We start from the raw sequence: 24,015 nt of genomic DNA, 5'->3' as shown, positions 1-24,015 counted from the left end.
GACTTCTCCAGCTCGTGGACCTGCCATCAACAGAAAGCTAAATGAACTTCCGTATTTTGGCTTCATAAAGAAATGAGTCAAACCACTGGTCAGACTAGTCCAGAAGCAAACACAGTGATGTTTTTAAAATGAAACCAGCACTAACGTTTTTTCCCACATCGTCCTTGGAGCTGATCAGGTCCTCCATCTCCATCTTCAGGGACTTGTTGGCTCTCTCCAGCTCCTCTCTTGAACCCTGGGCCTCATCCAGAGCTCTGGCCAGGGAAAGAGCCTTCGTCTCCTTCTCTCTGGCCTCGGCTTCTGCATGGTCTCTCTCATCTGCATATTTACTGGAGATACTCTTCTCCTCTGCCAGCATCTGGAGACCAGGAAGAAAGCAAACCATTGATAATGTTTAAGGGAGTAATGCTTAAGTTATGTTGCTAATATATATACTCAAGCTGTTTTTGGTAATAGTGATTAAAGGCATTATAAGGTTTGTAATGTGTAATTATTTTTGTCTTATTATTTAACCCCCATTTTATTTTGGCAACTCTTTCAAAGTAAAAATTCATTTGAGCAATAGGAATAAGTAACTTAAGAAAAGGTTGTTTAAGAAGACATTACAAAATAGTAGTAGTAAGAATAATAATTATACTAGTAATAATACAAAATAATAATATATAACACTGGTGGAATATAATAAAACAAATCAATATTGGACGGGAAATGTATGATCCACATATGAGAAAAACATTGATTAACACTTTAATTTATATGAAATCTCAATAAAAAAATAGACAAAAGCAACATTTAATAAAACAAGATGCAGTAGAAAATACTAATCCTTTAACTGTTATCTCTTAGTGTTACCCCCTTTTTAGATTTGACTGACCTGGTCAAACTTCTTCTGCTTCTTCTCCAGGTTGGACACATTCTGCCTCTGGTTGTCCAGGTCCATCAGCGTGTCCTCCAGCTCCTGCTGCAGACGGTTCTTGGTCTTCTCCAACTTGTCGTACGCGGAGGCCTTCTCCTCAAACTGCGTGTTCGCTGCCTCCAAATCTCTTTGCAGACGCTTCTTATTTTCTTCCAGCAGCTCGACGTTTCCCGTCATTTCGTCGAGCTTCTTCTTTGAATCTGACAACTGTTGACAGAAGAACATTTTAGACAGTGTCTATACTATTCCATCCCATGTTCATCTCATATACAGTAAAACATCATTGAAACCCTTTTTGATGTGTTACTTGTTTTTTCCTCCCTGATATTTTCTTTATGATTTACCATATGATAAATTAACCTGTACACTCTCTAGTGTGAGCTCTGACCTGGATGTTGAGGGTGGACACGTGTCTCTCCACGTTCCTCTTGGCCTCCATCTCCTCCTCCAGCTGCTCCTGCAAACTGTTCTTGTCGTCCTCTGCTTGCCGCAGCTTTGTAGAGAACTGCAGCTTCTGACGCGTCTCTTCAGCCAGCAGTTCCTGCAACAGCACAGCGGGTCAAAGGTCAGATCTGACTGATTGTCAGCAAGCAAATATTTTGTGTCTTTGATTGTCACGGCAAAGATGACATAGATTGTATTGGCATTATAACACATCTTTTAAGTTTGATAAATCGTGCTAAGTCTGGTCCACCCTGTGAGTCTTGGAGCTGTGAGGTAAGGCTGGAAACATCTTTGCTCAGTTTGATGTTCTTTCCCTCTGCTTCGTTCAGTATGACTGTCACACTCTCCAGCTAAACCTGTTATGAAGGCAAAGATGCATTTTCAGCTTTTAAAAATGCAATTATTTTCAAATGTGAAGTACTGATGTAGCTATGAGAGTCAACTCACAGTGATCTTGAGCAGCGCTTCTCCCAGCTCGCCTTCTGCTTCTCGCTGTCGGTGAAGCGTGTCTGCAGATCGGTCACCTGACCCTCCAGCTTCTTCCTCTTGTGCTCGCCGTCTTGTTGGCCTGGTTGAGTGAGCGCACCTCTATGGTCAATTCTGACGTCTCCTTCTCCAGAGGCTTGTTTAGCCTTATCCAGGTTTTAACTTCACCTGCGCGGTGAGAGGAAATACAAGATCAATATCCTATGTGTCGGGATTTTTCAAGGAGATTCCAACTGTGTATAAACGCTGGCGGCCTACTCGTTTGGACTGCTCCAGCTTGCTCTGTGAGCTCCTCCACAAACTGCGTGTGTTTCTGTCTCATCTCCTGAACCTGGGCTCGTGGGTCCGGTCTCTCGTCGTCAATGGCTTCTTAAGCAGGTTCACCTCTGCTCACGTATTCTGGCCCTGGATGGCTTCATCACGCACATTTTTGTCTATTTTCCAAGTATGACAAATGTATACTAACACATCCTGATGGGACACATGCATTCTCAGAACAACAAATGCAGAAGGATTCAAATATACCACTAGTAAAAGTAATCATCATGCAGAATGGCCTACGTCAGGATTATTCGTGTACTTTATCACTGATTTATTATTATTGATACATTATTATGTGCAGCACTAATGATGCAGCTGGTAAAGAAGGGGCACATATCAATTGCTTTACTGACTGCTAGATAGGATGTCATTAATAGTACAATATTGTTTTCTTGGTATAATTTATATTTTTGTATTAATAATCTGAATTAATTGATCACAAAACATTTTGTCAATAAATGTAGGGCAGTTAAATGTACAATACTTTCCTCTCAATGTACTGAAGTAGAAAAATAAAGTACCTCAAAATGTTTTGTTGAAAAGTGCAGTACTACATAATGTATAGGAACGTTACATGATATCACTTTATATGTGAGAAGAGTGTGGCTGACCTCAGTTCCTGCTGTGTGGCAGTGGAAGTCCAAGGTGTCCTCGAGCTCGGACTTGAGGGCCTCCAGCTCCTCCCGAGGTCCCGTTTGATCTTCTCTGCTTTGTTCCTGGCCGCCCGCTCAGAGTCCAGGTCCTCCTGCAGGTCGGAGATGTGTCCCTCCAGCTCTCTGATTCTTTAGAGCGTTGTTCTTCTGAGCTGTCTCATCTTCTAACCTGAGGGGGGGGGGAAGATTGCATCGATGAGGATATATGTAAGCATGATATACATTATAACTTTAGAAGTATTCCAAGTATACATGGTATAAAGAAGGTGCAGCTCTGCCTCAGATGTATGGAGTTACTTGGCTTTGAAATGTATTAAAAGATGTAAATGGTAAATGTTTTTTTACTCCTCAGGTCCCTTTACCTGGCACAGGCGTTCTGTAACTCCTCCTCCTTCTTTGCGAGCTGGGCTTTGAGGTCAGCGATCTGGGCCTGCAGGTCGGCTATCTGCTCTTGCATGTCATTAGACTCTGCTTCCAACTTACGCTTAGCCTTATCCAGCTCCTGTCGACCCTTCTCCTCCTTTTTCAAACGGACTATGAGTACAGCAGAGAGATAACATTAGCATAAAGTCTCTGACTGTGACACCAATATTAGTTTTGTGGATGTTAATACATGACAATCAGTGGTATAGTGGGGATTTTTTACTGGGCGGACGCTATTTTAATGAGGTCATCCCAAACAATGCCACAAGTGCGCACGTGCGCAGTGCACTCAAACCGGGCAGACAGGTCTACATAAACTAGCGGTATGCTTAGTCCTACTTTAGTTACTGTACTGCAAAAAGCAGACGGCGCTGCGCTCACAACACACACACACACAGAGCTGCTGCAAAAGCGGCGGGCGGCGAGCTGGTTGTGTCACGAGCGTGATGACGAATCATACTTTTTTAAGGACATTTTTAATTTTTTAATTATAATTACTGTGAAATGTATGATGTTTCGTCCTTATTACAACAAATACACACTTGCAACTGATAACACCGGCAATGGTTTTATATTTATTAGACTATTAAAAAATCATGCTTCAAAAAAGGGGGGCTCCAAATAAGTGGGGGAACGGCGATCCCCGCGTCCAACGACCACTACACCACTGATGACAATCCATAACAGATCATTACCCTCCAGTTCAGAGTCATGGACTCGTGTTTGTTTTTAAGCTTGGTTAGGTTCTTCGACTTCTCCTCTTCCTCTGCCAGGTTGGAACTGAAGTCTGCGACCCTCTCCTCCATCAGCTTCCTCTCCTACAAAACAATGAATAGTTACTGAATCCACTCTTTCCTGTCGATACATTAGCTCTCTTAATAATTGCTTGACCAATATAAGGAGTTGTTTCCACACTCACCTTCAGCAGCTTGTTGTTGTGGTCCTCCATCACCAAAATGTCATCCTCCAGCTTTTTGACCTTCCCCTCACAGGTCACCTTCTCAAGCTGCAGCTTCTGACGGGCAATCTTCCTCCTCCTCCAAATGCTCTTCCAATTCCTAAAAATGAATAATGCAGCTTCAGTTGCTGCTTCATAACTGTGGCTGATCATAAAGCGTCTCATCTAAAAACGGCTACAAAGAAACAATAAGATATAGACAAAAAACACATATGTGCAGACCTGCATCTGCTGCTGCATTTTCTTCTTATCCACTAACAGAGCCTGAGCACGTTCTTCCTCTTCGTCCAGTCTGGCCTCCATCTCGTGGAGGATCTCCTCCAACTCCTGCTTCTTAGCTCCCAGACGAACCCTCATCTCCTCAGCCTCGGCGTACAGCTCTGTCTCTGCTTGGAGCTGCTCCTGCAGTGCGTTCCTCTCCTCCAAAACCTGGATCGCACGGACAAGAAACAATTCAGCTCAGCTTCAATGTCAGTAGATTCCTTTTTAATCAAAGCTTCTTCTCATTGTCTTTGAATCACTCAATGAAATAGTGAAAAGGAACATGAAATTGGTACCTCAAGCACATTTAAATGGATATGACATCAAGTCAAAACAAACTATGTTTATAAATGTGTTTGAGTCGTTTACCGATGTGTGTTTCAGGGAGATCTCCTTCAGCTCCGATTCAAACTTTATAGTGCTTTCTTTGGCTTTCGTCAGCTCTTCATCCTTCAGACCCATCTCCTCTTCCTGTCGGGTCACTTGCAGCAGAGGCTTGACCTGCAGGTCAGGAGGATAGGCATGGTAAGAGATTTAAAATACTATAAAGGCAAGACAAGAATTGATTGTATGGCTACATTAAAATATGTTGTAATCTTAGAATAAAACTATGTAATAGTTTTGTTTTATTTCTATGCAGAAGAACTAGCTGACCTTTGTGAAGAGCCTCCACCACTGCCAGTTTCTGAGTTTGAGGTAGGCAGCGCAGTTCCTCTGGATCACCTTCATGGCTGTGAGCTGCTGTTGCCTCTTGGAAAATGCCCTTTAAAAATAAAACAGTGAAAGAAATGTGTCATGTATTACATAAAGCAATGTGTATCTAATTGTTTTGTGTTAAAAACTGCAAACGTTTAAGGAAAGCCTCAATCAAATGTAAATAAAAAGGGCTAAAGTACAGTCTAAAAGATGTTATTAGATAAATTGAGCTTGTGAACACTGTAACACAGTGGTCAAGTATGCAAGGGGGTTCTGTGTATTCATACTTTCTGGCGAGGAAGCCTCTAGCCTGCGACTGGAAAGCGATGATGACCACGGTGATCTTCAGGTCTCTCTCCTCCTCCAGCTGGGCCAGCACTCCTGTGCGGGGAAGAAGATTTTACTCTGTCCGATCCTGTACAGGTTGGGGTCCAAGTCCAGGTGCTTGATCTACACAGACAGAAGATCAGTGAGCAAAAGGAGGCAGAGGTACACATTATTTTGTAGATTTAAAAGTATGTGTTTACCATCAGGCAGCAGGCCTGTTTGCCGTCCATGAAACCTTTGGGGATAGCGTTTGCAGCCAGGATCTCATAACTATGAGCAAGGAAAAGACACACAGATGCTTAGCAATGAAAGACAAGTTTGCTGGAATATTACAAAGTCTAGCAGCACATTATAAGTTAATAAATCTTCTAACCGCTGGCGGAACTCCTGGAAGACAATTCTGTTGGGGAATCCTTGTCTGCAGATCCTGATCCCCTCCAACACGCCGTTACACCGCAGCTGCTCCAGGACCAGGAACGCATCCAGCTTGCCGGCCTGAGGAGAATGAGATTCTAAACTTAGTACTTTGGGTTAACACTCAATACTAAATGGATACTGCATCATGTGTATATTTGTTTTCCTATGTTATATAATACATGTTACAGTTTAAGGAATATACAATATAGATGTAAAGAAACACAACTATTAGTATGGTTGTGCAGTTGCCCTCCTGTGAAATGATGTCTGGGAAAACAAGCTAGTAGATCCCCTGATTTTTTCCTCACTATGTAAAAAATACAGCACGTTTATCGTCGATGCACTTTGCTTTACCTTCTTCTCGTGGTTGGGGATGATGCACCTCACGAAGTTGGGCTGGGTGTTGTGCAGTGTGGTCATGAGTTTGGCCAGAGACTCCTTGTAGAGCTGTCCCACCGTGCGGAACATTCCCTTCTTGGTCTTTGAGCCGCTCTGCATAGAGCTGTCTGACATCTTGGCTATGGTGTCGAGACCTACCACTCTGTCCGCTGAAACAGACATACTTATGTTAATAGGAAAAATGTGTGTTTACTGGTTTAAATGGTTGAACTGTGCTGGATTTGTTTGGTTTCTAGTGTAATTCATTCACATATATGCACAGTTTGTTTCAAAATAATCTGAAAGACACAATGTTTTGTTTGGAGGGAACTGAGAGAATCCAGATGGAAATATGTGCAGTAATTGCCTTATCTCTACTCCATTCATTTGAATGTCGGGACTTTGAAACGTATGTATTGTTTGTTATTACTGGAAAAAGGATGATTCTCAAGTAATGTAAAGCTACCAGGTCTCATTGTTTCTCTATATATTGTTAAGCAAACTAGTAGCAGTGATACAGCTTGAGAGGCTTCAGAGCAACCCACATCAACATTTCAGAGTACCTGTGGTCCAATTATTAAACACTTGAATTCTTCTGTTTGTTAACTAAGGCGGTGTTTGGCTAAAACCAGTACATCTTACCATCTTTCCAGAGGTCTTGCACAAACTGGCTGGAGGAGTTGTTGAGCAGCGATGTGACGTTGTCATTCAGAGGGTCCATGTTCTTGGTCAGCCAGGCGGTGGCGTTATAGTCCACCTAAAAATCAAAACAATATCAATGTTATTTGAGATTTCATTGAAATGACTCCAATTGAATCATATTGTACACATCCCCTTGTACTCACCCTCCCAGCATAATGGAACAGAGAAAACCTCTTGCTCTTGAGCTGTTTAGTTTTGGCAAATTTGATATGGTTCCCTTGTGTGTTCATGAGTTTCTCCACAAAGGAGACATCTGTAGCTTTGGGGAACCAGCACTCTTCGTCCAGCGGGCCAGGACGCCTGGAGGGTTGTTCTGAAGAGAATATGCTGTGATTAGTTATATGACATCATTTTTGATGACAAACAAATCAAACCATAAAGTATCTGCTCTCGCAGGAAATGATCCTTGGTTTGCCCTTGCTTCTTTTATCATCTCAAAGCCACTCACCGGCCTCTCGATGAGCTCGATGCAGGGCTGCAGGTCCAGGCCAAAGTCGATGAAGCTCCACTCGATGCCCTCCCTCTGGTACTCCTCCTGCTCCAGCACGAACATGGTGTGGTTGAAGAGCTGCTGCAGCTTCTCGTTGGTGTAATTGATGCACAGCTGTTCAAATGAGTTGTCCTGTAAAAAACAAAAAACAGATGTGAAGATGTATATTATAAATAAAAAATGTTTGTGTGTGTTTAGCAAGCTACACAACAGCTTGTTGACTGTACACACCTCAAAGATCTCAAAGCCGGCGATGTCGAGGATTCCCAGGAAGGAGGCCCCCTGGCGTTTGGTTTTGTCCAGCGCCCCTGTTGACTTTGCCCAGGATCCAGCGGAAGAGCCGCTCAAACACGGCTTTAGCCAGAGCTTCAATAGCAAAGTCGGCCTAACAAACACACACACAGATAATATCAGGTGAGAGATCACAGTGTCGAAGTTGACTTCATCTCAGATGTCGAGTTTGGGAAGTTTTTATTATGCGCAGTATCTGTTTTAATGTTTTTATGGTGTACCACGGTTAAGTACCTGCTCTTTGGTTTGGGCCTTCTGCACCACCATCTCTGCCCACTTGATGCGAGGGGTGAGGATTGCCCCGGAGTGAAGTCTGTCACATTGATACCCTGCAGGTGACACACCTTCTGGGCCACTAGAGGGAGAACAATTACACCAAGATGCTTTAAAAAAAAATTCTACATGTACCGCTGTAGTACAAAGTAAGTTGAGGTGAATATAAAAATGTATTGTTTAAAAGTTTTAGTGTCTTCAAAAAGAAGTGGATTGGTTGTATATTTTGTTATCTTTCTAGATATCTATTTTGGAAGACTGAAAATGATTAATGTCAGGAAAGAAGCAAATTATAAGTGATGTGAATATTGTGAAATTGGTAGGATTGATGTTAACACGTAGTTACGAATTATGGTATCAAGTTTTTAATAGTGAGAAGTTGTGGTGTCTGACCGGTGTTGTCTGGCATGGTGGCCTGCTCCTGGTTCCTCTCTTTCTTGAACTCAATGTTTCCCAGCTGCATGACGGTGGAGCACACCTTCAGGATATCTGAAACACAGGGAAAAGACAGTTAGCATCAAAGAGAAACAGCATTAGCACCCACACCTATCATTCATTCTCCAAGAGTTAATCCAAGTCATTCAGATACCGAGTCTCTCTTCATCGGTCAGGCCCATGATCCTCATGGCCTCCATGGTCTCCTCGTACATCTCATCGTCCTGCTGGCCGGGGGAGCTGAACGTGACCAGCGCTCAGGAAGCGGGTAGTTACTAAAAGGCTCCAGGAGAAGCTCCTCTGAAAAGACAAGACACTACGTTAAACAGCTTGTGGTTAACTGATGAACTTTCTGGGAATTTGATGTACAACATATGTTCAATTAAGCTACAGTAACTGTTCAGCAGCAAGTAATATAACTGAGATTATGGAAAAGAAGGCGCATTATGGTTGAACCTCACCGCGCTGTTCCCCTGGACACCGGCAATCATGTAGTAGAAGATGTGAAAGGCTCTTTCTGTCTTTGCTTGTCTGATACAGCGAGATTTCTCCAGCAGGTCTGATGAGTTTCAGCTGTTAAAGAATACATATATGCACTGAGGAGAGATTAGCAAAGACACTTCGGTTCAGCCCCTTTATGAATGTGTTCAAATGCCATTTTGTTTCCTAATTTGCTTCCATCTCTATGATTTCCATTATGCGTTTAAAGATTTGATTCTTACATTCAAATATTCTGTTTGAATCTAGTATACTATTATCTTAAAAACACTTCCCAAAGATTGGAAAGCATTGTGAAAAAATTTATTGGGCAAAGTAAACGTTTACTAAAAAGGAACATTCTAAAACAGGATTAAAGTGGTATTGATTTGATACCAAATATCAGATATCATTTTTAGGGCTATAGAATTTCCTTTGTAAATGTGCATTTTTGAGTTTTAAGAGCAAAAAGCCCCCCAACAGACAGGATACAAGTCTCAACATTGGCTCCAACGATGTAGCCGGTCACATCAAAATTGATACGGATGAATTTACCCTATGAGAGAGACGCGGAGAGAAAATGTTACAGATAGAAAAAGTGTCATTATCAAAATTGCTTTTTGACAAAATTCATCTACATCTTAAAACTCACAAATCTGGATGAGTTGTCGTTTTTGATGGTCTTGGCATTTCCGAAGGCCTCCAGGATGGGATTGGTCTGCAGGAGCTGCTTCTTCCAGCTCCCCCTGGTGACAACAGTGGCAAACAGAAACATCAATATTATACACTGATCTGTTTACTGGAGGTGGGTGTGCAGTAGGTGGTGATGAGTGAAGTCGTTAATGGTGGACATGGGTCAGGGAAAGTTTATCAGTATTATCACTGATGTGTGAGCGACAAGATGAAAAAATAAACTCAACCTCAACTGATCAGAAATATTACCAACAGGTAAATCCTTTAGTAGCCCCATTATAATATATTCCTTTACGGACTTTCTTTGATACTCTTCAGTATGTTATGTAACACAGACATATGGCTTGTCCATCAGTGCGGGAGAGTGTTAAAAATGAGATCTGCTGTTGATGGGAAAACAGAGAGTAAGGCCGAGGAGTGACGTCTCTTCTGGTCAGATGAGGAATCTGGATAATGTTAACATTACAAAACCTTTGATAAATCCTGCTAAAGTACTTCCACTCATGTGTGAGACATTTCAAATGATTCTGATTCACAAGCAGCCTTCTGGATGAGATTTTCTTTCAGCGTGACTGCAGGCCGGGCGGACTGGTGGGTGGAGCAGCAGCTGTGTAAATGAGGCAGACAACCCCGTCTCTGTGCATCCAGCTAATCCACCTGATCAAAGTGGTCTCGTCTGACTAACACCAAGGTCAGGCGCTGTAGATTTCTACCTCCTGCCTTAAAACACTCCTTCTGCTACCATGTAAACGAGCTAACGCCATAAAGAGGAGAGGGGCATGACTTGGGTTAATATTGTGATGAAGATGGCAACAGTGATTAGAGCTTTGATTAGTGATGGACATATTTAGACATGTTTCACTCCTCATCAATCTGGTTTTTTGAGTTCTTACTCAGAGTGGTACATTATTTTTTTTTATGTAAGGAAAACAAGAGAGATACAGACCAGCTGAAGAGAGCAGTTCAGAGTTGGCAGAACAGAAGAGGAGGGTCTTGTTCAATAAAGTCACTGGGGGAAAGAAAGGGAGAAAAAAGAAGAAATAGAGCAAGCAAACGGCAAGAAAGCAAAAGAGAGCTGTTGAGAACGATTGTCTTTCAGACGCTGGTTAAATAAAACGCTCGAGCAGATAGCTAATGAGCAAGTTGATGAGTCAAAATAGTGCATGAGGAAAAAGAAAGTGAAGAGACCGATTTTTGTTCTGGTTGGTCGGGGGTCCATGGGAGCCTTGAGGTCTTACTGAGGATTGCGTAAGGTCTGGGGAAGTTGACCCTGAAGCTCGATGGGGTCAATAGCGACGGAGGGCATTGCTTGGACCCACACAGTTATACTTCCAATACCTACACCTACACCAGAGCAACGCCACAAACCATCAACGTCTATTGGGGACGCCATCTTACTCATCCTGACTGAAGTGCTGGCAAAGTCAGATGGCAGGTGAGAGGACGAGGAGGAGGGCGGAGGTCAGAGAGGAAGGTGCGGGGGGGAGTCGGTGTTTTAATAGATAAGACAGGACATGCTCACACTGTGCTCGTTGATCTGTGAGAGACCCTGTCACTGCCGGGGAGGCTACTATCACCTCCACTGGCAGTGAAAGGGTGTTCGTAAGAAAAATGTATGACACAAACTCAAACACGATAAAGTTCAGGTGTGTTAAACTAGACACGTCCTCCACTGAACACTTAGGTAGGTTTGAAAAGTGACCGCGAGTCAGTACTATGATGGTCATGCAATGTAAATCAAGTCTTGTTGGGTAAAGATACAGAAATGACAATATTAGGGTAAACACCGTCCAACAGATTTTTTATGAGGGGGGTAACTCAGTGACAATTCCTTCATGCACGTTTCTAATCGAAGGCACACACAAACACTACACACCAAAACCACACTCCGGGGATTCCCTTTTACTCACGTAGGCAAACTGTACTCCTGATTGTTGCTATTTGGAGAAATTGCAATGTACAGGATTAAACTGGGATGTTTGCTACACATGTTGAAGAGTGAGGGAACTGGCTGACAGATCCACTTTGAAACAACATGATCTTCACACGGATACTTACAGCGCTGCTGTCCTTCTTGCCTTTATGTGAGGAGGCCACAAGAGCCAGATACTGGATGACCTTCTTGGTGTTCTCCGTCTTTCCGGCACCGGACTCTCCACTAGAGAGGAAAAAGTGAGGAGGGGATTAAAAGATGCCGAGGGGAGATAGAGAGAGAGAACAAGAAGATAAGCAGCACTGACAGGTGCTCTGTTCACACTTCAATAACCCAGTTTAATTGAAGGAAAAAGGCTGTCCAAATGTCTGACTCAAAGCAAAATGTTATTGTTCAGTAGGCCTGGCACTACGCACATAATAATCCACACATGAATTTAAATTAATACTCCACACTTATTTTAGAGATCAAATTGAATAGTTTAAAACAAGGAGAATAAGTATTTTTTTTAAACAAGATATTTTGGCATTCCTTCCTATATTTGATAGACAACAGAGTAGATATGGGCAAAAAAGGTTGGTTGGGGGAAGTGTATATGAAGTGCAACACATTTGTTTGCACCAGTCTAAGGTTCCAGTCTGTATGCTAAGCTAAGCTAACAGGATGCTCTTCAAATCGAACTATCTGCAAGTAGGTGAAAGTGTATACATTTTCTTTTTTGTATTGATCCCGGTTAGAATCACAGCAATAATGCCATAACACTTCAATACAATCAGTGAGTATATAGCTGGGAGAAACATATGACATTTACAGAATTATTAGGAGTTAAGTGGCAGATACCCTCAATGAAGCTACAATCCTAAAAGTAAAAGTTATACTGACTTTTAAAAGACATTGAATAAAACAAACATTTCAAACAGAAGCTAGAACACATTCTTTCCAGAAAAGGTTCATGGATACTTAGAAAGACAAAGTTGAATGATACCAGAGCCACCAGTCCCTCAGACAGGGGTCCATAAAAGGTATGGGATGCTCCCTGTTGGGGTTTGGCAGCCCCGAGAGGAATCTAAGGACTCTGTCCTGATCACGTTTGGTGACGTCCAGGCTCCTACTGCAGGAGAGTGCTGCTTCAGATGGGCTATTAAACTGTCCCTTTCTGCACGTCCTTCTTACCATCAGCACTACTGTCCCTGACCTTAACAGGATGATTTAAAAGGATTAAATAGATTACCATAGTATCATATTTTACCAGAGGTACCATATTGCTAATATTCTGATGTGTTTTATTATGGTTTTGTATATCTCTGCTTTTCTTCTTGTAAATGATTGAATGTTTTAAGACTTGGGGAATCATGGACATCTAATAAAGTGCTGTAAGTCATGCCATGAGTTAATCATTTCGTTTTCTGACAAGGGGCCACCTGTACTAATGGTACACAAAGTCTCCCTATGCAGTCTGTGTTTTCTGCATGGTCATGTGTTTGATAACACCATGTCAAAAGGTACAGTATTGTGAAACATGATTGTACAGATCCAATGGTGTAGTTCCACACATGTTCAAAAGGTGTATAAACACTGTAAGATTCTCTCCTTCTGTAGACATGTTCTCTGCTCATTTGATGCAAGGGTAATCTGTCTCTTATACTGTTGTACAACAATATCATATTTTAACTTCAATCTGTGTCTGTGCTTTACTGTGTTTCTATTTTGTTATTTGATCGACGACAGACTGCTTAGAATATATATACTGTATTTTGAGACAATATGCATGGTTCAATATCTTTTGTACACGCAAGGTTGAGAAACAGCAGTTGTATACGACTCAAACACTTATCCTCTCTGAAAAAGGGAAACCCCTACACTCTGGACAAATAAAAGGGAGCCCTCAATGTATACATGTGATGCATTAACGCCCTCAGCAGGGTCAGACCAGGCAACATCCTGCCACTTTACCGCCACTATTCTATTCCCTCCGTCCGAGTTTCACACACACACAATGAATATTGGACCGAGGAAACTAGTGACCCTGCTGAGATGAAATGTCAACATGGATTTAGCAGTCCCTGCTATTTCCTATGACAAATTATTGCTACTGTGTGGAGGTATTTGAAGAAATACAAACACTCCTTGAATGACCTGAACACACATTGTCAAAGTTAGTGCACAAAGTTTACTACCTTCTTGGAAAAGAGGGAGTTGTTAAAAAAGTGTATTTCAGTAGTTATGACGTTGCTGAAACAATCCTTAATTCACCTGGAAATCTTACCAATGTTGTACCATGTTAACTGATGCCTTGCCACATTGCTTTTCTGATTATCTTTATCTGGTTGGATCTGTCTATACCAAAGCAATTTACAGGATACAGGAAATCCATACAATTATAGTTACATAAGTCTCCCATGACAACATATTAACAAATCTTCTACACGATGGATTGCAGTAATAACAATACCGCCAAAGAACATACAGGGCAATTAAACACATGTGTAAACACACACGCAGGAGGAGCATGTCACACGTGACAATCCATGTATCGCACCAGTAACATTTCTCCCATATAAGGCTGCAGAGGCCAGCCACCAACTGAAGCTCAAACTGAAATACAGAGTTTGTTTTGAACTTCTCTTGAATCATATTCCTTGGAAGCTTATCACCTTAAAAAGGGTTGTGTGTATGTTTACAATACAATACAATACAGCTTTATTTATATAGCACTTTAAACCTCCAGACCAAAGTGCTGTACAGGCAAATAAACAAAACAAAACATATCTATCGTTAGCATCCAACAGTTATCTTCATGTTCACCAGAACTGTAAACAAATGTTCCCGCACACAGACAGGGATAAATGCTAGCAAAGAAAGCTTGGTTGTCGAGGAAATGGTCCGATCAAATGAAAGAATGTGCAGCATCCTGGCATCTGTAAATGTAGATGATAAAAAAGCCTTTAGGGCAAAGAGCCTTTTCATTTCCTTAACTGGGAATGTGGGATGCTGAGCAGCAAAATGCTACTGTTGAGTCAGAACTAGTTCGGGAATATACTGCGATATATATTACTGTACATTAACCCGTCAATTAGTATGACAATAAAACACTGTTGGTCCATTTAGGGTGCACCGCCTCTACTTATTTGACTTATTGCATAAATTACGAAGTTATCCTTCTGATGAGGTAAGAATGCAGCATGTCTTTAGTGTGTGTAGACAGAGATACAAATAGATGGGATGTAGAGAATGTGAGAGTGGAAAGTTAGTTTGTGGAGGTCGACCTAAGGGCCAACAGTTCCTAGAAACAGTAGGAAATAAATGTCAAATGATGACCTAAGCCCACATAAAGACACTTAAATGGGGAAAGGAAGCACATATTAATTTCATTTCTATGAATTAAAGTAAAGTTCAGCTCACTCCAAATATCAAGCCAGACAAAAAGAAGTCTCTGGATGTAAGATAGATGTCAAAGTTCTCAATAATTACCTTGATGAAAATAAACAAACAAAATGGAGCCAAAACATTCGCAGAGCTTATCTGCTTCTCCCATCAGGACGCAGGGCACATTCCTGACCGGGGCTCTGAGAGGAGAGCAAGGCCACAGCCCTCTGGGACAGATTCAGGCTCATCCAGTACGGCTCCATTTAAATACAACATGCTGCAACATTATCTAAAAGCATTCTGCATGCAACTGTCATCATCTTCTAAAATATCAACTGCTATATTATGAATGATTTCTTGATAAGTGGGCTGGGTGCTGAGAGACGAGTCAGGTATCTAATTTGTTCAACTGTGTCTACAACAGCATTATGTAACTGCTCTTCACGTACACACAGCTTTCCTTCTAGCATCTATGTGACGTCTAGGAAAAAGATTAAGGAAAGGCGACAGAAGAGAAAGATTTTGACTCACGTGCAGAGAATGGACTGGTCCTCTCGATCTGAAGACACAGAGAAAGTTCACAGTGTTAGACAGCCCAGTCTAAAATACACAGTATAGAAAAGACGTGCTAAACCAAAGGTATCTGCAAAAACAAAGTGCAAATATCTACTTTTTTATGATGCATTACAAGAGCTTTGACTTTATTTTATTCTTCCTCTATGTTTGGCTGGAGGTGTACAGTCATGCACAATAGCTAAGTACACTACTGTACATACCACATGTGAAACCACAAGCCCTTCTCCAGGAATAAAGATCAGTCTAGGGTTACATTTAAGACACCAGCTGGGAGTCGGTTCAGTGCATTCAGTGCATTCAGTGCATTCAGTGCATTCAGTGCATTCAGTGCATTCAGTGCACACAGGAGGCTGAGTGATTTACGCAGGCTCTAGTCCACTGTGCCTAAACAAACATGTCACTCCCACAAATACTTAGATTTTTAACCATGAAAATCAACCCTTAAATGTGCTTTGTAGTGCGTCATCCCAAAATACTCCAAGGATAATACTGTGAGTCCATGTAAGGCTTTTTTGTAACTGTATCCTCCAACGTATACCCCTCCTGGGGGAGTACAGGGAGTACTGCTGTGAGAAAAGATAACTTTGCTGTTAGCGTTTGACATGAAACCTCTTAGTAAATGACTCCTGGAAAAGACACAAAGCTATGATTCTTCATCTTCATAGAGTGAAGAGCATCATTCGTGCGAGGAATCGTGATTTTCGTACTGTGATTAATCGCTCTGTGTTACAGTGTGCAGACGGCCCTAAACTGTAAACTAGCACGGATGCTGTTTCTCCGTTTGGAATCGTTTTTTTGGCGGCCGTTCCACTGGTTCCATTCCTTACATACACACACATAATGCAGCCTCTCCGTACTGCCTAATTAAGGCAGATGGAGGGAGAGGGATGTGGCCAGAGTCGTAAGCTTTTCTAAAACATCCAGAAACAACACTAAGTCTCGGGCAAAAGACTCCCTAGAAAAGAGAAACTTAAAAAAATATTAAGGATATTTTTGTGACACTGATCTTTACAGGTTAAAACTCAAAATCTGATTAAAGGGTATCATCAATGTCTCTGTACCGCAGACACCAGTGGATGAAAGTAACCGAGTAGATTTACTTTACCTTATAATTGTAGTAATGTAGTATTTTCATTTTAAGTACCATTTTTGATGCACTACTTTTTCTTGAAATTACTTTTACTGAAGAATCTGAATACTTGTTCCACCACTGCCAAACACAGTGGGAGTCGAGAGGAACAGCAGTGAGACTTTAAACAGCCAAACTCCCTGAGGGAATTTCACATTTGTATCTTGCGGACATCAAAGACTGAGGCACAATTTTGGAAATATGGGATCTCTGCCCAGATTGCAGCAGGAAGAATTTCTCAAAGCTTAAGCGAGTTATCTGGGTTTTGCTGTTCTGCACCACTTCCATTCCTACATGTGAACTGTTCACACCATAGCACTCAGTGTAGACATCCTGCTTCATTAGGTGCTAGTTCATGGGAAACCCCACTAATGCATCAGCACTAACAACTCCATGCCAGCTGCAGTGTTATTTAAATAAAGGCTCAAAGAGGCTAATAAATGTGCAGATGTAGTCTTAACCTTGTGGTAGTTGAACGAAGACTCTTGTGTGCAAAGGCTTATCCGAAGGATTTATATTAAGACCATCCTGAATCTTAAAGCTCTTGGATAAAAGTTATTCTACATTATGCAAGACTTAAAGGCAAGCTTGTCCGTTGGAAAAACATTTTTAGGATTAAAAACTTAGATTCCAAGGGAGAATGATCATAACATAGGAACAGCAAATTCAATTGACCAGCTAATTTCTTATTCAAGATGTGGGTTACTTAGCACATCTAGGACCTCAGGATGTCTCAACTTCTGTGTTTATGACCTCCCTTTAAAGCTTGCCTCTATCTTTTCCTTTGCATGTTATTAACCAAGGGAAAACTGAATGTGTGGTCCATGCTCTTAAACAATCAATTGTCACTTCCTATATCATTAGCTGAAGCAAACAGCTGATTTGTTTAGTCTGAAAAATGCAGCAAATCAAAACATACTCTTTATTTACGAGTGTTCCACATAGTGTTTTGGGAGGTGACAAGCATCTGATTCTCCCACAATCTGCAATTTGCAGCTGCGTGGCTTCTTTTGCAGCGTTGAGCTAAAGAAGTATAATCCAAACACCCCTACAAACACAGATAAATCCTCCTCCTTCTTGTTTACTTCTGACGCCATGTTTACACACAATAGCTGTACTGGTAAAAACTATTATTTCCTGTGTCGCGGCCTCGTGGAATTTAAAATCCTCCAGTGAACACATATTAGTGACAGTTGCATTCTTAAAGTACTGGGAGGCCTTAAGCTTCCATAAAGCATTGCTTAGCTTGAGTGTGTTGTGGTTGATGCTTATAGTCAGTGCAGGAAGTATCATCAACGTGTTTCAATGTTTTGGATCAATGACTAGTGCAGAATTATTCATTTTTCTCAAACCGGGAATGTACATTTATAATTTGGTAGACTTAGCCGTCTTTATATCATGAATTATATTGTTATTGTATATTTAAAAAATCAAGTGTATGCTTCTCATGGGTCAAATCCTCCATATCATAAGCTGAGTGACTTGGCAGATGTATCAGTTTCTCCGTTTGCAGCCGCAGAGATTAAATGGTGTGTTTTTGGAGGATCTGGGAAAATCCCCACTTTCTTCAGAGCGCTTTAAACAATTACTTCCTAACTTAACTGTAAGTCCTGTCCAAACATCCTGTTTCATTGGAATACTCATCAAACCAAAGCAGAAAGTACAATCTCAAACTATTTCTCAAACCCATTTATAGGAACTTTTATTTCTCCTTTCTCGTGCAAGAAAAAAAACGTTTGTATTCACACTGACCGAAAGAGAAAAAAAGATGTAGAATTTAAATGAATGAGGAAGGGGAGGCTGCTGAAACAGGAAATGTTTTACTGCCCTCCACCCATCTCCCCATCCAGATGTCAACTCCTCTGAGAGATCATCCTCACGTCAACATGAAGTCCAGTGGGCACGACCCCCTGGAAGCACAAGAAACGGATTCTCTGGGAAACCAGCTGCTCTAAGGACTGATCCCAGAGCCATTTACTGTAAGCAGAGAGCACCACTCTGCCAGGGCCACTATCGTCACCTCTACAAGACGACACTGACTCTCAAATAGGCCATAGAATCATTCTTTTTGTCACACTCCATTACCAACTTCTTTGTAATTCATTAAAGCAGACAGATGCTGTGAACTATAAAGTTGATTTTATGCCGTACAAAATAATAAACACAGTTCTGCTTTTGAAACCATCAGCCTGACAGCGTTGTGGTTTTGTCAACATGACAGAGCTAAATGCTGCCGGCCACCATCACTCAGACAGAAGTGAGACATTTGACAGCTGATACCACAAGCTCACACTGATACCGAGCTCTTTAAAGCTAGCAGCAAACACTTCAATTTGACAGACATGACTTGAAAACACAAGAGGCTAGCAGCTTAGTTATGTGTGAAGACTGTCAATGAGTAACAATAGCTCTTATGCCACCCTTTCATGAGCTAGTTTCCTATCATTGATTCATTTACATTTGATGAGTTATTGGGTGTTGTAGCTAATACCAGGAAGGCTACCAGTCCCTCATAAAGAAAACAACCCATAGACAACTCTTAACATACACAACTCTATTACACACAAAATAACTGCAAACGAATGGAACGTAAATGATATTGCTGCTCCATCAGAGGGAAATGGCATAAGTGGATTTCCCAAAGAGATGGGAGCTTCGGGAACATCGTACCTTGCATCATGTTCCTGTAGGCATTATCAGCGATGGCGTAGATATGAGGGGGGACTTCATGTCGTTTCTTCCCTTTGTACATGTCGATGATCTTCTCTGAGTAAATGGGCAGCATTTTATAGGGGTTCACCACCACGCAGAACAGGCCGGAGTACGTCTGAGAGAAAAGAGGGCGAGAACATTTAGTGTGTAGAGACTCGTGTATGTTCGTGTTGTATTTCTATAATTCAGGAGACTTCAACAAGTCAGGGTCAGAAAGCAATGATAAAGACTTTGTGTCATAATTAAGATTACAACATAAGGTTCCAATTCAGGGAATGTCAGAGAGATACCCAATAAATATATAAATTAAGAGCATTAAGATGTTTTTACTGTATACTTACGTAAATAAGTCCAGAGAAGTACCTCTCGCGGATGTTGTGCAACACGGAGGCTTCGTTCAGGCAGGTGAGCTCCGCCATGTCCTCCACCTTGCTGAACTTGGGCGGGTTCATCTTCTGGATGTCGTCCTTGTTGACCGTCAGCTTCTTGGCACTGTCAGCCAGCACCACCAGCACCTCGTCGCCGTGCTCCTCCTTGATACTGGCCGCCTCGAAGCCATGCTTCTCAGACGGGATCCACACCAGCTTCCTTGCGGACCAGTCAGCCTGAGCCATGGGGCTGTTCAGGAAGTCTTTGTCCACAAAGAGGAACTTCTCATCATCGGACGGGGCCTTCTTGGACATCTTGGATTGAGTTGGAGGGCCAACTGTTGGAGGAACCAAAGATTAGATGTTAGAAAAGAGCAAACAGTTAAGGAAGCAAGGACCGAAGGGAGCTGAAACGGAAGGAAGGAAGCAACAGAGGAAATAAGGGACAAAGCAAGAAAGAAAAAGATATGAAGGGGCAAGAAATTAGGCTATATTCAGAGCGTTAACATTTTATAAAAAAGGTTGTTATTGCAGTTAAGCATCAATTGTGATGACTGTATTTTAGAGAAACACTGCACAACTCAAACTGTATCTAACACATCTTAGCTAACTATATCTCTGCTGCTCGTTGTCCGTTTCTTTTTTGGGAGTAAAAAGACAACAGTTTGTGCACAGGGTTAACTGAACACGATGAGTTTGATCTCTTAGTATGCTACAAATGCTACTAAAGTCACCTCCTGCCTGTGATTGTAACTCAAAGGGTTAACATGTTTCATCCATCGGGGACTTCCAGACTGCAGTCATTCTCACACCCCCTCTCAAGCCTACACTTTCACATATGCCACAAGGGAGACGGATAAACAATTCAGCTCCCTAATTTAGATAGAAAGATGAAGTGTGGGAAGTTGATTTGGATTAACTCAGTAACAAAGAGAAGTACATTTTGTTAACAGAAATATCCTTAAACCGTAAACACTCACTGGCATTTACTCGTACTCAATTACAAGTCAGTGCCTAATTGACAACATCCATGTTTTCCATGTCTTCCCCCTCCATCTCTCTCTCTCCCCCTGTCTCTCTGCCTGGAGGCTTCAGTCTCGTGCTGTGATGACCATATATGGGCCCCTTCTCTGGAGCACGACTCTTTTTCTGCGGACCTAAACAGCAAGGCAAGTGAACTCCCAAACAAAGCCCATATAGGGAATAGTATGTCTCTTGCTGGCCTCGTCGTTTACTTGAAAATGATAACAGCGAGGCGGAGAGCCCGAGGGGGGCCCGGGGCTTTAACTATCATGCTTCATATGGGACGCCAGTGGCATTCATTTTGCAATGCTACAGGCAGTGTAAACTATGAACAAGTGTCTGGGACTCAGCCATGTCTGGGAGTAATACCTGCAAAGGTGCAGAAATGTACGTGAACCCAACTACAGTAAAATATAAGCAAAACATAAAGCATGGTAGCAATTATTTTTAAATGTCACATTTTTTGCACTTTATGTCTTAATGTGCAACAATACAAAGTTTGTCTGGTGAAATCCTACATTTGATCAATATTATGATTGAATTGGATGTTTCTCCCACTACTAAGCAGGGAATTAAGTGTTTCCTGGATTACAGACTATGAGTCACTCCTGTCTACAGGTTGTTACCACCCTTTCCACCCCTCTGTACACTGACACTGGCATAAACTTTAATTGAGTGGGAACTATGTAAAAAAGCCAAGTGCCTCCTGAGAAAGCCTGTGCATGTTTCCCAGGGATCAGCCAACCCCCAGGGAGCAGCCAAACCAAACTACCCAGAAACTACTGAAATGTATTGCGTGAATATTAACAGGCCGACACTTCATATTTGTCAAAAACTACAGAGCCGGCGGATAAGTCCAGTGAACTGTGCAAACTTCTGAGGCATCAAGGAAGGGCCCAGCTGATGCTTTGATGATCAGCTATGTCTCCAGATAAAGTAAACGCACTTTTCCTGACACTCCCCCCTGCGATAAAGTATGTGCAGACAATCAAGACCCTCCTCCTCGACCCCTTTAACTCTCCTCACCACTGAGGGTTGATGTCTTTGTAAAGCTTGTTCATCTCTCTCTCTGTTGTGTTAACAGAGCTTAATACTCAGCCAGTGCATATTGAAGACAGCTTTCTGGAGTGGGGTCACAAGATAACAAGGTGATATAGGCTGAGGGGAAATGTAAAAGAGGATAAGAACGTCACTAGGCTCTGTTTGTCAGCACTTTGTGGCATTATTTACCATGCCGCTTTAATAACTAATGTGTTCACATTCTTACAATGAATGACTGAAAAAAGTTAAAAACCCTTATTAGCACGCAATCTCACTGACCTGCTTAGATCACTGCAAACTATCAACTCATAGCAGTATCACCTTACTGTTAAGATCATCAAATCCTCAACTATTATTGTTGGCCACGATTCTCGAAAACATCACACCAAGGCTGAGAAGAGAAGATGTATACAAATCTACGCCGTGTCCAATAAAAATGACTTTATTTTAGAATCTGTCGTAAAATGATAATAAACAAGTGGAAATGTCACCCAGGAGACCTCTTTCTATTTGGGTGAAAGACGTTGACCTGCAGGGCCTGTGAATGATTTCACTCATTTCCTCTCTTGGCTATTTCACAAGCATTCTTCCTGTTATCATCTTCCTAATAATGCATTTGTTTGATGATTAGTATTACAGCATAAACATAATCAATCATAAAGACTGAAATAGACGGCTGACACTTGGTTTGTCCCATTAGAGAAAACCTCCTCATGTAGGCGTATGTCAGTGACAGTCTATTTAAATTGAAATATGGAAACCAAATAACGCTTAAACACATAACTTCTTTCTCTTTGTTTGATGCATTGATGTTAAAAACAACAAGTCACAGGTGACAGTACAAGCATTCATTGTCTTGCCATTTTATGACACTTTGAGCCTGAACCATCATGACCTGGGGAGGAATCCTAGTCTGCTTTCTAGGAAGAAGACATTGTAATGAAGTCAAATTAGGCTAATGCTCGTGTCGCTTTTAGCTGATGAACATTTAATATTAGACTGACAAAGGTATGTTTATGTGGATGTCACCAAACAACTCATTAATGTACAAAATGATGTAGAGAGCTCACTAACTTTCTAACTAACTGGCATTAAATGAAATCACACGGTAAGGAAAGGTTTAATACACTTTCAAAACCACCACTGATAGGTTTCATTGGGGTTGTGTGAAAACTGTCAGCTCTCATTACAGTGTATGCATTTTCAGCCACAACCGTTTCAGCAGTATGACAGACAGGCGACTTTAAACAACCATATTTGGAAAACAGGAAACTCCATGGTTAGAGTCCCCTCCTACTGCAGTGGTGCAGCATAATGGACCACCGTTTTTTAACCTAGTTCACCTTCACACTTATAAATATAGAAATGCAGCTGTTTGAATGACATGTATTAGTCTCATTGCATAATGTAGCCTACTGCAAACATGAGCTCCTGACTAAAGGTCTCACTTTTCTCAACAAGTGACACAAAATAAGTGAAGTAAATTGCTATAGGACAGCTGTCAACAATGTAAACTCGTGAGCTAAGCTAACATTTTTCAAATAGTAATACCCAGTGGTGGAGGAAGTACTCGAATATTATACTTAAGTAAAAGTAATAATTGTAAAAAATGTACTTAAGTAAATGTACTTAGTTACTTCATACAACTGTTGATATCAGTATTGGAACATTAAGTGACAAGAAAATGAAGTGTTCCAGCAATGTTCAATGTACTAATTTATCATTTCGACACATACAGGAAAACACCTGGAACGAATGCATCTTTCTTAAACAACGTTAAAGTTAAAAAGGTGTGAGAGGGATGAGGTTTGACAAGTGTGCACTGCAGCATCACTGCTCATTGAACGACACGCGACACAAACGTATACTTACATGAGTGAAGAAATGTGTGTTGAGGGGAGCTTTGGGTTTGGAAAGTTAGGGTCTGGAGCGGCCGGCGTCGACGAGGTACTCCAAAAACGAACTGTCCAAATGACCCCCGTCAAATTCAGAGTCGTACCATTTAAACAGCGCACTGTTTTACGAGGGTGGAGCTGCACGAGCTGGACCTCCTCCTCCATCATCTTACAGCAGGCAGCATCCGCGAGCAGGGCAGGAGGCAAAGACATGCGCACTGCAGACATGCATGTGCAGATATGCAGAGGAAGGTATGTTGTGAATGAAGAGAAAACTGCTCATGAAATGAAAATACAAAATCAATCGATATAATTAAAAGGTAAACTAAGT

General features: G+C 41.6%; 1 protein-coding gene across 1 annotated transcript in view; it reads right to left on the bottom strand.

Annotated features, from left to right (window-relative positions):
- Positions 1-23,800, bottom strand: part of myh11a (myosin, heavy chain 11a, smooth muscle) — a 30,788-nt gene extending 6,988 nt beyond the window's left edge. Inside the window, 47 exon segments of the mRNA XM_034202398.1 lie at positions 1-20; positions 146-358; positions 875-1,123; positions 1,305-1,461; positions 1,616-1,716; positions 1,808-1,839; positions 1,842-1,925; positions 1,928-2,008; positions 2,105-2,214; positions 2,216-2,251; positions 2,779-2,804; positions 2,806-2,849; positions 2,852-2,949; positions 2,951-2,989; positions 3,183-3,354; positions 3,939-3,953; positions 3,956-4,061; positions 4,163-4,270; positions 4,272-4,301; positions 4,424-4,630; positions 4,832-4,963; positions 5,117-5,225; positions 5,446-5,546; positions 5,549-5,608; positions 5,686-5,755; positions 5,859-5,980; positions 6,257-6,450; positions 6,923-7,037; positions 7,126-7,271; positions 7,274-7,295; positions 7,431-7,604; positions 7,704-7,778; positions 7,780-7,857; positions 7,998-8,066; positions 8,069-8,118; positions 8,430-8,525; positions 8,626-8,737; positions 8,740-8,769; positions 8,933-9,030; positions 9,441-9,504; positions 9,601-9,694; positions 11,017-11,018; positions 11,700-11,799; positions 15,472-15,499; positions 19,316-19,472; positions 19,699-20,063; positions 23,662-23,800. The exon segment at positions 1-20 is cut by the window's left edge and continues 193 nt beyond it. Of these exon segments, the coding sequence (XP_034058289.1) occupies positions 1-20; positions 146-358; positions 875-1,123; positions 1,305-1,461; positions 1,616-1,716; positions 1,808-1,839; positions 1,842-1,925; positions 1,928-2,008; positions 2,105-2,214; positions 2,216-2,251; positions 2,779-2,804; positions 2,806-2,849; positions 2,852-2,949; positions 2,951-2,989; positions 3,183-3,354; positions 3,939-3,953; positions 3,956-4,061; positions 4,163-4,270; positions 4,272-4,301; positions 4,424-4,630; positions 4,832-4,963; positions 5,117-5,225; positions 5,446-5,546; positions 5,549-5,608; positions 5,686-5,755; positions 5,859-5,980; positions 6,257-6,450; positions 6,923-7,037; positions 7,126-7,271; positions 7,274-7,295; positions 7,431-7,604; positions 7,704-7,778; positions 7,780-7,857; positions 7,998-8,066; positions 8,069-8,118; positions 8,430-8,525; positions 8,626-8,737; positions 8,740-8,769; positions 8,933-9,030; positions 9,441-9,504; positions 9,601-9,694; positions 11,017-11,018; positions 11,700-11,799; positions 15,472-15,499; positions 19,316-19,472; positions 19,699-20,040 (4,568 nt within the window). The 5' untranslated portion in view covers positions 20,041-20,063; positions 23,662-23,800.
- Between the last annotated feature and the right edge of the window lie 215 nt (positions 23,801-24,015).

Source organism: Gymnodraco acuticeps, unplaced genomic scaffold (genome assembly GCF_902827175.1).
Source record: "Gymnodraco acuticeps unplaced genomic scaffold, fGymAcu1.1, whole genome shotgun sequence".
NCBI lineage: Eukaryota > Metazoa > Chordata > Actinopteri > Perciformes > Bathydraconidae > Gymnodraco > Gymnodraco acuticeps.
This window is presented reverse-complemented; position numbering and strand designations above follow the sequence as displayed.